Raw genomic sequence first — 13,338 nt, forward strand, 5'->3', positions numbered from 1 at the left:
TAGTCTGTAAATACAATTTCTTATGTAAATTAACTACATGGTTGTTAGTTATTTGAAGTGAAAAATAATTTTTTATTTTGGAGAATATGTGATTGAAAAATGAGTTAGAGAAAAAATGATATCTAAATAAGCTGTGCCAAGCAAACACTAAGAGTGTGTTTGATTCGCATAAAAATTATCACCAAGAAAAGAAAATGTTTTCCTTCTTTTGTGGAAAATAAAAATCAGCTCCACCCAAGGAAAATATTTTCCTTAAAAACAAGAAAAATTAGACATATTTTAAAATTTTGGAAAATGTTTTTCATGGAAAAAAATTAGCAATCAAACACCTCAAATAGAAATTTGGGTGGAAAATTGATATTTTTCATGAAAAATAAATGTAATCAAACGCACCCTAAGTATAATTTGAATAAGAAATTATTTGACCCATTAAAAACTTAAATTTTCAGATAAATTAGTTCGTCATTCTACTGAATTCAAGTCTTGTAATAATCTACAAATTATAAAAATTAAATTGAGCCTTCTCGCAAATGACGTGATTCGAGACATTGTTGCATAATTCAAATATATATATATATTCTTTTTCTTGTTTTAAATATGGACACTGAGTATTTTATTTAGTCGTTGAAAGCTGGGAAAGTCGTATAAAAAATCTTTGTAATGGCTTATAATCGTATGATTGATTGATTGATTCAATAAATTCACCAAACAAATGTTTTCTGTTTTGAATATTCTTTGATTGCGATGCGGACGAACGTCATTACCTCTACGAATTACCAACCTGTCAAAATCGAATCTCAAGCCAGCCCGGATCTTGCATGTGCCAACTAGATAACATTTCAAGTCATTTATTTTTTCTTTAAATGCCATGAAATCATTCTTCATACAAAATAGCCACTACTTTTGTGCGACAGTCAGATAAAGGTTTGCTTTTCAATTTCACACTTAAAATCTCAAAAAAGAAGGTTTATTTATTTATTTATTTTCAGTTCTGAAGTTAAAATTGGCCGTGTATCCAGTTCTGAGGTGTATAATTGTGGTAGTTGGGAATATTTTAGTATGTTATTTCCCAAGAGAGAATTTTGCACGTCTGTGTTTAGCTTAATGGACTTTTCTTGAATTTTCATTGCAAAAGCTCTCAATTCTTTATTCGTTTTAGCCACCCTTTACAAATTGAATCTTGAATATTTTGGTAATATATTTGCGCCAACACATATTTCCTGTACCTATATGAATAATGTTGACCCCAAAAAGCGTTGTCAACAGATGTCGGTTCCACCCGCGTACACGTGGACTAATGTTCAACACGTTAAGACACGTGGACGGTCTAAAATGAGCGGTTCATAGGGCGTGGGAGTAGCCCAACGACGTGGGACGATGACGTTCTGAATCCGACCAGTTGTTCGTGATCCGATTGTACAATAATTACCAACCGGTGTTGGTCGATGTATATGTAAATGTGTATAAACTTGATTTGTATATTGCAAGTAAATGAGAGAGTTGAGTAAAGTGTATTTCTTTGTATTGATTCTTGCATTAGCCTTTTGATGTTACACAAGGGAAGTATTTATAGTGATACATGTGAAATGGGAGCCCTTAGATGAGGTGGCACGTGGTCTCATTTCTTTGATTCAAATATCTTATCCTAGGTATGAGGCTTGACTTGCTAGCTTGCTGCGCATTTATTGCTTGTGCAGAGCCTCCATACTAGTGACAAGACTCGACCTTTATGCTTATGACAAACGTTCCATCAATCATTCGAATAAGATCTTTGTGTAGGCGATATCTTGGGAGAAGTGACCATGGAGGATGCTCCCTTGTGGTTCAAAGGCTCCTGCATCGGCTTCGGGGTTTCGGCCATTTCATACAATACTTCCACTTGAGGGCTTCAGCTATCTTCAACCAGTTTCAGCATCATGGCATCGGGTCATAGGCCTCGGCACGTGGACCTCGGGTACATTCACAGGCCTCGGTAAAAGGGAGCCTCGGCTAGTGGACTTCGGCTTGAAGGGCTTCGGCCATAGTCCACCTCGGCGCTCTACGCCATCTCGACTGGAGGGCCACGTGGTTCGCCCTGAGTGGGCCATTGGCCCAGGTATGTTGGCCAAGTATGACAACACGCAACAATAGTTCCCTAAGTCCAAGTATAGATATTTATATCATGGTTGGAGTTAGAGATGTGCTGCTGTAGGTGAATGGTGAAGAAACCGAGGCTGTGTTGAAGGTGAGGCTGAGGTGGTTGGAAAATCGAACCTAGGAGGCTTGTTGGCTGAATGTTGAAATTGAAGCCGAGGTGGTTGAGAAACCGAACTTGCGAGGTGGTTGAGAAATCGAACCTGCAAGGTGGTTGAGAAACCGAACCTGCGAAGCTTGTTGTTTGAATGTTGAAGTTGAAGCCGAGGTGGTTGAGAAATCGAACTTGCGAGGTGGTTGAGAAACCGAACCTGCGAGGCTTGTTGGCTTCATCAACCGAGGCTCAATGGTAATGATTGTGCATCGATAGCTGTGCCAATGATTTGATGTTTTGTGCTTGTTTTCGAGAAAAAGTGGCTGGTCCGTACGACTTCCAAGGCACCTGCTACCGTCGAATTAAAAATACAATTATGAGGACAGCTGGAGGTTTTAGAAGCAGACGCGTTGGATGGGGTGCATGGGAGGCACCTTTGAATCTGAGGCGTAGGTTAGAAAAATCGTTCGAATTCAACGCCTCGAATTTGATCTACAATGGAGGGTTCAGATTGACTGAGTTTCGATCTAACGGTTGGGGTTTGTCCTGGACCTCTATAAAGGGTAAGAAAATCCCATTTTTTAGGACTTTTGAAACTTTTCAATTCGATTCTCTCTCAAATTCATGAACTTTCCGGCGTCAAGGCTGCCTATTTTTGATTTTTCGGCTTATCTCCGTTCGTAGCGTTCTTCTCTTAGGTATCATTCGCAGAAAAACCTTATTTTCGTTGTGTTTATTCTGTGAAATGGAGTCCACCTCGGGTAGGGAGTTAGTAACGGTTGCGTCATTAGATTACGAGGTCAGTCAGGGGGGCATGTCGAGGCTGATAATTATGCCATGACTGAAGACCCAGTAGATTATATTGAAGAGTGGGGGGTGTCTAGGGTGCCCTCAAGTATGACGTGGAAGAGGTTAAGGGAGATTAGGGAGAGATACAGTGTCCCCCACACCATAGATATGCTAGTCCCCGAGCCAAATGAACGGGCCTGCTATCCGAGGTCCGGATGTGTGGCGATCAGTGAATACTTGTTTAAGGCAGGTATGTGTCTTCCTCTGCACCCCTTCTTTAGGGCGGTGTTGAGGAATTTTATGTTGTCGCCGACCCAGGTTCTGCCAAATGGGTAGAGCCAGTTGGTCGGCTCATACTTCCTGTGGAAGGAGGTGTCACTTGGGGAGGACATGTCTCTCCATGTATTTATGACTCTTTTTCAGCCTCGGATCATTGGGAAGGAGTCTAGGGGGTGGTATTATCTTACACATTGGGGGCTCACGCACCCTTTGTGGTGGGGCTGCCTTCCTCCATTAAGGGGTGGAAAGAGTCCTGGTTCTGGGTGCAGAGGAAATGGCAGGCAGTGGAGGGGGACAAGGCCCTTTCTTGCACAATGCCGACCCAGTACTACGAAACTCGTGAGTCTCCCAGCCCCTGCTTGTAATTCTGAATTGAACACTAAGAAATTTTCTAACTGTTGGGGGTTCCATTGCAGATTGTAGTACGAGGTTCGAGCTCAGCAGGGAAGAGTTCGAGGTGATAGAGGACATCTACAAGAGGCCTCTGAAGCTCCGCCACTTTGACCATCTGATTGATCGGAGTCGCTACTTTCTGGATTTTGGGCTAATGGCTTCTAGAGGTACGAGGCTCCCATAGTTGTAAATTTCCTTGTGTTTTTGATTGGACATTGATGTGCTGACCTGACGCTCTTATGCAGATAAATTCAAGAGGAGGGAGTACCCAGCTCCAGACATGGCTACAATTATAAAAGCCACCACCACCGCCAAGGCTAGGGCCTTGAAGCCGGGGTCTAGCGGGGCCAAGGAGGTCCGAGGCAAGGTGGAACGCCTTTCTAAGGATAGTACTCCAAAGGCTTCCAAAGAGGGAGCTTCCCAGAGGCAGGAGAGGCCAAAAGAGCCTCGGGGGAAAGAGAAAGTCCTAGAGGAGGCGAAGAGGAGGAAGCTGGTGCACGTTACAAGCTCGTCCGGGAAATTTGGGACGTCAGTGTCCCACGATGCCAAATCGACAGGCGAGCCCAAACTGCTCGCATCTGCCTCCAAAGCCATCAAGTTAGAAATGGTCAGAGAGGTTGAGGCTGAGGAGGCCAGGGAGGAGGCTGCGAGGAGGGCTACTGAGGTGTCAAGGAGGAGGCAGCTAAACAAAAGCCTATTCGGGAAAAGGGGAAGTCTCCAAGCTTCCTAGCTGGAAGGGAGGAGACCTTGGCCCCAGCCTTGGTGGAGGCTCTTCCCCAGGAGGTCCGAAGCGTCACGAAGAACTTTTACTGATTCTGGATGGACAGTTGGCAGCTGCATGCCTCCTTCTGCGATGCTACCGACCTGACGAGGGCGTTGGTGAGCCAAAAGCGTCAGAACTTTTGGCCTCGCTCTTGAATGCAGGGAGGCCCTGAGTGATTTTCAGACAAGGACCAGGTCTTTGGAGGAGAAGATGGCCTCCCTTGCAGAGGAGTTGAAGGCGACTAGGGCCGAGGTGGAAGAAGCCAGGGCCTAAAAACTTGAAGAAATGGCCAAGCTGGAGTCTGCCTTGGCCTAGATTGAGGCCTTGAAGAAGGAGGTCCACGATTCACAGTGCGAGGTGGCCTCCCTTACAAAGAAGGTGGAGGTCTCCAATGAGCATCAGAAGGTGATCGCCGAGGCCCTAGAGAAGGCTAATCTCTCTTTGACGGGTGCCCAAGAAGCTTACCATTTCATGGAAACCCAAGTCAAGTGGTATGTGGATGATGCATCCCATGCCAGAGAGGAGGCCCAACAGGCGAGGAAAGAGGCGGTGCAGGAGTATATTGCCAACTTCCACAACACAGACGAATATAAGAGCTTCAGTGCATAGTGGAGAAACTTTGCCTATGCTGAGGTGATGGAGCGGGCAGAGGAACTGTATCCCAATTTGGATCTGACTCAGCTTAGGTCTGAATTCGTGGATGAGGTACCTCAGACCCCTGCTGAGGACGTACAGGGTAATGCAGCGGCTAAGGTAGGGGAACCAAATGCTGATGCTCAAGCTGTCGAAGCCCCTAGTACAGAAGCACCTCCCCCATCTACCCAAGCTTAGATTAGTTTTCTTTTCAGTCTTTTTTGAATGTAATGGCCTGAGGCCCACTTTTGCAATCCAGTTTGAAAATCAATATAATGTCTATTTCATTCATTGTTGTTTCTTTTTATCAAAGTTTACGCGCTTCGTTTAAGCAAATGAACTTAAGGGTTGACAGAAGTACCAACTAAATGACTCTAACTTGGTACCTTAACTTCAATTACTTTAAACAACTGGATTGAACGACTGTACGAACCTCGGACTTAAGCAAATGAACTTTACTTAAGCATAATAACTATATGAGCCTCGGATTTAAGCGAATGAACAGCTGAACATAATGAGCCTCGTAATCGAGCGAATAAAAGTTGCTCGTGAGGTGGCTTCTTCCCTTGGCGTTTTGTCTGGCTAACAGGAGGCATGTGCTTGCGCCTCAAAATTCAAGCGAGGTGGCCCAGAGGTGGGTCGCGAGCTTCTTCTTCAAGGTGATGACGCATCCCAGACATGGTGGACGGTGCAGCCATGTTGTGGCTTCTCCCCTTGGCGTTTTGTTTCTTCTGGCCAAAGGGAGGCATGTGCTAGAGCCTTAGAGTTCAGGCGAGGTGGCCCCTTTTGATACATCAAGCTTCCTTTTCAAGACATGCTTGATCGTCTTGTTTACGGCCTCAACTTGACCATTTGCTTGTGGGTGGTGAGGTGTGGAAAAGTGTTTCTTTATGACGAGATCTTCGCATAATTCTCTAACCTTCTTGTTGTCAAACTGTCTGCCATTGTCTGAGACAATTGAGTGCGGAATTTCGAATCGACAAATAATATTTTTCCATAAGAACTTGGAGGTGTTGGCTTCTGTGATTTTTGCCAGTGGTTCACTTCGACCCACTTCATGAAGTAATTAATAGCCACAATTGCAAAACTAGCCCCTCCTCTACCTTTAGGTAGGGAACCTATGAGGTCCACGCCCCATTTTGAGAAAGGTCAGGGGCTAGAGACAGTGGTCAGCTCCTACGATGGTTGTCTCTGCACCGGGGAGAAGCGCTGGCATTTATCGCATTTTAGCACAAAATCGAGGGCGTCCCGCTTTAGTGTGGGCCAGTAGTACCCCTACCTCAATAATTTTTTGTGCCAGAGATAGACCTCCGGAGTGGTTGCCGCATACGCCCTCGTGGACTTCCCTCAATATGTAGGTAGCCTCTTCTCCTCCGACACACCGTAGGAGTGAGGAGGAGAAGCTCCTCTTGTAGAGAACGTCATCAATGAAGAGGAAGTGAACTGACCTCCTTCTTAGCTTGTAAGCCTCATTCTTGTTAGTTGGCAGTGTCTGGTCTTTAAGGTATGCTACGATCGGTTGCATCCAGGTGGGAGTCCAAGCGACCCACATTACAGTTGGGGCCTCGATCAAAGGTAGGAGGAGGTGCTCAATAGGTACTACTGTGAGTAGCTTTGAGTCCTTACTACTAGCTAACTTCGATAGTGCATCCGCATGCGCATTTTCGATGCGGGGGGTCTGGATCAACTCAAGCTTTTCGAAGGACGGGATGAGGTTCATCACCATTTTCAGGTAGGAGGCCATCGTTTTGTCTTTGGCTGAGAAGTTACCATTGACCTGGCTAACAACTAGCTGGGAGTCACTACTGATAAGTAGCCTCTTTATTTGCATTTCGGTGGCCAGCCTGAGGCTCGCCAGTAGTGCCTCATATTCTGCTGCGTTATTGGTAGCTTTGAATTCGAACCTTACCGTCGAGGTGAGTTTGTGACCTTCGGGGCTGATGAGGACAACCCCGGCGCCAGAGCCGACATCCCCAGCTGACCCATCAACGAAAAGATTCCACGTGGGGGGTTCAGCAGGTTCCATGATTTCATCCACCTCGGGTAGGTTGGCGAATTCAGTCACAAAGTTAGCTAAGTCTTGCCCTTTTATGGCTACCTTAGCCTTGAAGACAAGGTCAAATTCACTGAGTTCCACCGCCTATTTCAATAACTTTCCTGAGGCGTCAGGCTTTTGGAGTACCTGCCTCAGGGGAAAATTTGTCAGTACATGGATGGTGTGACCTTGGAAGTAGGGTCTCAATTTCCTAGAGGCTGTGATCAAAGCCAAAGCGAGCTTCTCCATATCGGGGTAACGGGTTTCCGGTGATAGAAGCGCTTTATTTGTGTAGTATACGGGGAGTTGGGTAGACCCTTCTTCCCGTATCAGAACCGAGCTGATGGCCTCATTGAAGACGGCCAAATATAGTTGTAGGATATCACCAGGCTTAGGTTTGGAGAGGAGGGGGGCTTGCCTCAAGTGCCTTTTCAAGCATTGGAAGGCCTCTTCACATTCCTCGGTCCACTGGAATTTCTTCCCAGTCTTTAGTACTTTGAAAAAGGGGAGACATTTGTCCATTGCTTTGGACACGAAGTGGCTAAGTACGGCCACTCGCCCAGTAAGACTTTGCACCTCTTTTGGCTTTTGGGGGGACCTCATCTTACAAAGAGCTTCAATCTTCTCGGGATTGGCCTCAATTCCTCGTTGGTTGACCATGTACCCCAAGAACTTGCCGGAGGCTACCCCAAAGGCGCACTTGAGGGGGATTGAGCCTCATCCTGTATCTTCTTAGGATTTGAAAAGTGTTGTTGAGGTGCTTTATGTGGTCTTCGGCCTCCAAACTTTTTACTAGCATGTCGTACACGTAGACCTCCATTGTTTTGCCAATGAGGTCCACAAACATCTTGTTTACAAGTCTTTGGTAGGTTGCTCCGGCATTTTTCAACCCGAAGAGCATCATTCTATAACAATAGAGGCCTCGATTCGAAATGAAAGAGGTGTACTCCTCATCGATCGGGTGCATGGGGATTTGGTTGTAGCCGGAGTACGCGTCCATGAAGCTTAACAACTCGTGCCCAGCTGTGGAGTCCACTAGTTGGTCAATCCTTGGGATTGGAAAGCTGTCTTTCGGGCAAGCTCTATTGAGGTTGGCGAAGTCAATGCACACCCTCCACTTGCCGTTGTTTTTCTTTACCAAAACCGGGTTGGAGACCCATCTAGGGTAGGTTGCCTCCCGGATGAAGCCATTTTAGATGAGCTTATGAACTTCTTCCTTTAGGGCCTCATACCTCTCAGGATTGAGGGCTCTCCTTTTTTGTCTATGTAGGGCAACCTTAGGATCAGTTTTCAGGTGGTGGCAGCTGACCTTGGGGTCTATGCCTACCATGTCCTCATGCTTCCAGGCAAAGGCATCAAGATTCTTACTCAGGAAATCCTTAATCTTTTCCTTTAGAATGTTGGATAGGCATTTGCCTACCTTCAGCACCTTTGATAGGTCTTGGGGGTCTACCGAGAAGCTCTCAAGTTCCTCTACTGGGGATGCCTGAGGCTCGTGTTCCATGATTCGGGGGTCAATTTCATCAATGACCAGTGCCTCCGAATTAGGTGGTGCGTCGATCATATCAACGTCTTCTTGTTCGGCTGGAGCATCACCTAAGACGTTAGCCATGACCACGTCAGCTATGATTACATGGATGTCCCGGGGCCCTACCTTCTTGATGGAGCTTAGATAGCATTCTCTCGAGCCTCTTTGGTCGCCTCTCACCGTTGTCATCCCATTTTCTATTGGAAATTTCATGCATAGGTGGTGGATGGAGGTGACTGCTCCCAATTCCTTTAGGGCTGGTCTGCCCAACACCCCATGGTAGGCCGACCGGCTGTCGACAATGAGGAACTCCATGAAGTTCATCGTTGTTCATGGGGATTCCCTCATCTCCACTGCTAGTGTTGTCTTTCCCCTCGGAGTGATGCTATCTCCGGTAAATCCATATAATGGAGTGGTGGTGGGCGTCAGCTGATGATCCAATATCATTTTATCAAAGGCGAATCCGAATAGAATATTGACGGAGCTGCCGTTGTCAACTAACATTCGTTTGAGCCCATTCCTGGCTATGACAGCCCTCACCACAAGTGCATCGCAATGGGGGTAATGAACTCCCTCTGCGTCTTCCTGGGTAAATACAATAGGTGGAACCTGGTTTTTTCGGGAGCTGCTACCCACAATGTAGCTTGTCAAAGGGGGGTGTTTAGCCTCCCGGGCATAGTTTCTTTTGGCGTTTCGTGTTTCACCGCCAACATACGGACCTCCATGGTATGGTGTCCACCTCGTGGATAGGGGCTTCATCTCTAGCTTGCCGGTTTCTTTGGTGCCTACGCCCTTCCTTGGGCCTCTCCGCATCATGCTCCCTTCGCCGTGGGGATACATCCCTTTGATGGGGAGCGGCCTCCTCACGCCCACGTGGGTTGTCGTGCCTGGACAGGGGTCTGTTCGCCTGAGGCGAATCATGTCTGTCTCTAATAGGTTCCTGCCGAGAACGTTGTGCATAGTCTCTACAATCCACTGTGTTATGCCCGTAGAACCTGTGGTGTACACAGTATCCTGGGGGGTTCGGATTTGACCTATTTCTAGGTCCAGAGCCTCGACCTCGGCCTCTCCCCCTACGGGGCATCTCCTGAGCCCCCATCTGATAGGGGTCAGTAATTAGATTGACATCTTCATATGCCAAGGTGGGAATCGCATTCAAAGTGGTGGTGGCAAGTGCTTGACCAGAGTTCTCATTCCCGGTCTGGTTCATCTGGTAGCCCATCAGGTGGGAGGTCGGGCCTCTACTGCGCTGTCTTTGAGGAGGCGGGAGGCCTCTATTTGCTCTGTTCCTATGTTCAATCAATTCGTCATTGATGATCTCCCTTCTCATCATTTCGAGTAGGGCGTCATAGGTGGTGGGATCTTGATTCTGCACATCTCTCCAGAATAAGGTATTCTGTTCAGACCTCCCCTTAGTGTGGATAGTGCCTCTCGGTCGCTGACTTGTACACAATACGTCATCTCATCGGTGAAGTGTGATAAGAAGCTTTTTAGGGACTCCCCATGTGCTTGCCTCATGTCCTGAAGACGTTGGATGGGGGCTTCTCCTTCTTTGCTCACGGCGAACCTCTTCAAGAATGTTGTCTTGAACTCGGACCAGCTTCTAATGATCCCAGGTGGCAATCTGTTATACCAAATCTTAACTGCTCCACTAAGCATTAAATGGAAGGCTCTGCACTTCACGGCTGGGGTGGCGCCCCTTAGGCTCATGTGAGTTTTATAAGCATTCAGATGCTTCTCCGGGTCGCCTCTTCCGTCATACTTTGGTATTTTTGGCATAACATAGTGGCTCGGGACCTGGGCATTCCTTAGTTCCCTTGAGAATGGTAGGTTCTCATCGTCATCGTCTAAGTCGCAGGACCTCTGCCGTTCATCAGAGTCGTACTCATCAGCCTCATGCCTCGATTGTTGGTGAGAGGTCCCGGGGAGATCCCTAGCCTCTTCCTCCCTCCTCTGCCGCCTATTTCTAGGTGGAACAACACGGGGGCATTTTCTTGCCTTCTTTCCACCTACTGGGGCATTGTAGGTGGAGGAGGCGGCCTTGTCCAAGGCTGTTGAGCTTCTTGTTGCCTTAGCCTGGGTTCGGCGGGGCTGATTCTGTCAAAAACACTTCCCGCCCTCCTATGTCTTGGATCTTGCTCATAAGGAGGTGAAAAATTATCATGGCTCATTGGGACCTCGGTGGGTTAGCCAGAAGCGTAGTTGGAGGAAACATCAACTGTCACTTCCCTTTCAAATGGGCTTCCACCTCGGCCATAGTCTGGTGTAGCAGCTCTATGACTTTGGACTTCATCCTCTTGCTGGTAATGCCCTTGGGAGGCGTATGGAGGAATGGGAAAGCCTCCCTGACCCTGCATTTGGGCCATAAGCTCCCTCATAGCCAAAATTTGGCTAGCAATATCCCTCATATTGGCTGCCATAGCGGCCATCTCTCTTGATAATCGTGCTGTCGCACGCATCCCACCTCTTATTTGGTGGTGGTGAGTCTCTGCCGAGCTGCTGGGGCAGCGGGCTGATGAGGTACGTTAGTGTTTTCTCTTACCCTTCTGGGGAGAGTATCTTCATTGGAGCTCATTTTATTTTGTCAGATTTCAAATTTCGCTAAGCAATGGGGCTTCCTCCTGTTCTTTTCCAAGAACAAATCCTTTTTCAAGGGGGGTTGCCCAAATGTCCTTTCAGTAAGCTTTTGCCACAAGGTTGCTCGTGGTTATGGTATGGTTTCCCACAGACGGCGACAATCGGTTGACCTCAAAAAGCATTGTCAACAGATGCCGATCCCACCCGCGCACACGTGGGCGAATGTCCAACATGCTAAGACACGTGGACGATCTAAAACGAGCGGTTCATAGGGCGTGGGAGTAGCCCAACGACGCAGGACGATGACGTTCGGAATCCGGTGGGTTGTTCGTGATCCGATTGTACAATAATTACCAACCGGTGTTCGTCGATGTATATGTAAATGTGTATAAACTTGATTTGTATATTGCAAGTAAATGAGAGAGTTGAGTGAAGTGTAGTTCTTTGTATTGATTCTTGCATTAGCCTTTTGATGTTACACAAGGGAAGTATTTATAGTGATACGTGTGAAATGGGAGCCCTTGGATGAGGTGGCACGTGGCCTCATCTCTTTGATTCAAACATCTTATCCTAGGTATGAGGCTTGACTTGCTAGCTTGCTGCGCATTTATTGTTTGTGCAGAGCCTCCATACTAGTGACAAGACTTGACCTTTATGCTTATGACAAACATTCCATCAATCATTCGAATAAGATCTTTGTGTAGGCGATATCTTGGGAGAAGTGACTATGGAGGATGCTCCCTTGTGATTCGAAGGTTCCTGCATCGGCTTCTGGGTTTCGGCCATTTCATACAATACTTCCACTTGAGGGCTTTAGCTATCTTCAACCAGTTTCAACATCATGGCTTCGAGTCATAGGCCTCGGCACGTAGACCTCGGGTACATTCACAAGCCTCGGTAAAAGGGAGCCTCGACTAGTGGACTTCGGGTTGAAGGACTTCGGCCATAGTCCACCTCGACGTTTTACGTCATCTCAACTGGAGGGCCACGTGGTTCGCCCTGAGTGGACCGTTGACCCAAATAAGTTGGCCAAATCTGACAACACGCAACAAATAATATGACCTAATCTCTCATCAAGAGTAAAACCTTCTGGGTTTAAAAACTCTATTCCAAACAGTCTGCGCGTGGAATTGATTGGTGGATGTTTTGGCGTTTTTGGTAGTGGTTGGTTTTTTGTTAAGTGTAAAGTTCGAAACTTTTTTGAGTTTTTAATGGCTTTTTCCACATGCGACTAGCTTGATTTTCTTGTGCTCTTCGCGTTTGCAGCCTAATTTTTGCGGGACTCAAGATTTTTGTATCAATCTTGGTCAGAAATTCTGAATTCGCCTTATTGTTTATTGCTGTGCTTTTTTTTTTTTTTCCGCTGAATTTTGATCTTTATTTAAATTACGGTGAGTTCTCTGAGTGGTTCTGGTGAATTTGAGTATTTTGGCTGCCTGTACTTTAATTTTTTGGATGCTAAAAGAATTGTTATTGGAGGGGTTGGAGAAGTGGATATAGGAATTTATATTACACTAGCTTATCATACGATATGGAGAGTAATGGGAGGGAGAAAATGTCGAAAAATTCAGAAGATAGGGCGAGTTTCGAAAAAACTCATAGACATGAGGAATCAATTCATAAATATCATCCTCCACAAGAGGGTCCGAATAATGGATCGCCAAATGGGGCAGAAGATGAGGAAAGTTCAATGGAAGTGACTATCGATGAACCAAATGATAGGTCTCCAGATAAGCAGTCCGAAGTGTATTCTACACCTGACGCAAACTACCAGAGGATGAACATTTTGCAGTCGTCATCTGTTATAGAGCGTTCTCGGTGGAAAGATCCAAGTGTTAGTCCATTGCCTCGGGCAAAAAGAGGTTTGTGCTTATACTTTTCTAACGTTGTCAATTTTCGATATGAATATGAACTTTGCAAGGGAAAATTAATTTGTAAATCTTGAATCATGTCACATTCTGTCTTGATGGTCGATATAGAATTATATAATTTCAAATAACATAAGCTTCTGTCCGAAGTTGTTTTTCAGACCTCCATTTCAACTTGGAGCAAGTTTCAACATTGATCTAGTGAATTCCTCTTGGTTTCACTTAGGTCTCATGGCATTTTGTTGG

General features: G+C 46.3%; 1 protein-coding gene across 4 annotated transcripts in view; it reads left to right on the plus strand.

Annotated features, from left to right (window-relative positions):
- The first annotated feature begins 12,307 nt into the window (after positions 1–12,307).
- Positions 12,308–13,338, plus strand: part of LOC111408757 (sterol 3-beta-glucosyltransferase UGT80B1-like) — a 10,539-nt gene continuing 9,508 nt past the window's right edge. The window contains exons 1-2 of one of the 4 annotated variants that reach the window (XM_023038519.1): positions 12,310–12,382; positions 12,491–13,086. In XM_023038519.1, coding sequence (XP_022894287.1) covers positions 12,756–13,086 — 331 coding nt within the window. In that variant the 5' untranslated portion in view covers positions 12,310–12,382; positions 12,491–12,755. Of the gene's footprint in view, positions 13,087–13,338 lie in introns of all 4 variants that reach the window. The other 3 variants (XM_023038518.1, XM_023038520.1, XM_023038522.1) reach the window with 3 other exon arrangements.

Source organism: Olea europaea, chromosome 14 (genome assembly GCF_002742605.1).
Source record: "Olea europaea var. sylvestris chromosome 14, O_europaea_v1, whole genome shotgun sequence".
In the NCBI taxonomy this organism is placed as follows: Eukaryota; Viridiplantae; Streptophyta; class Magnoliopsida; order Lamiales; family Oleaceae; genus Olea; species Olea europaea.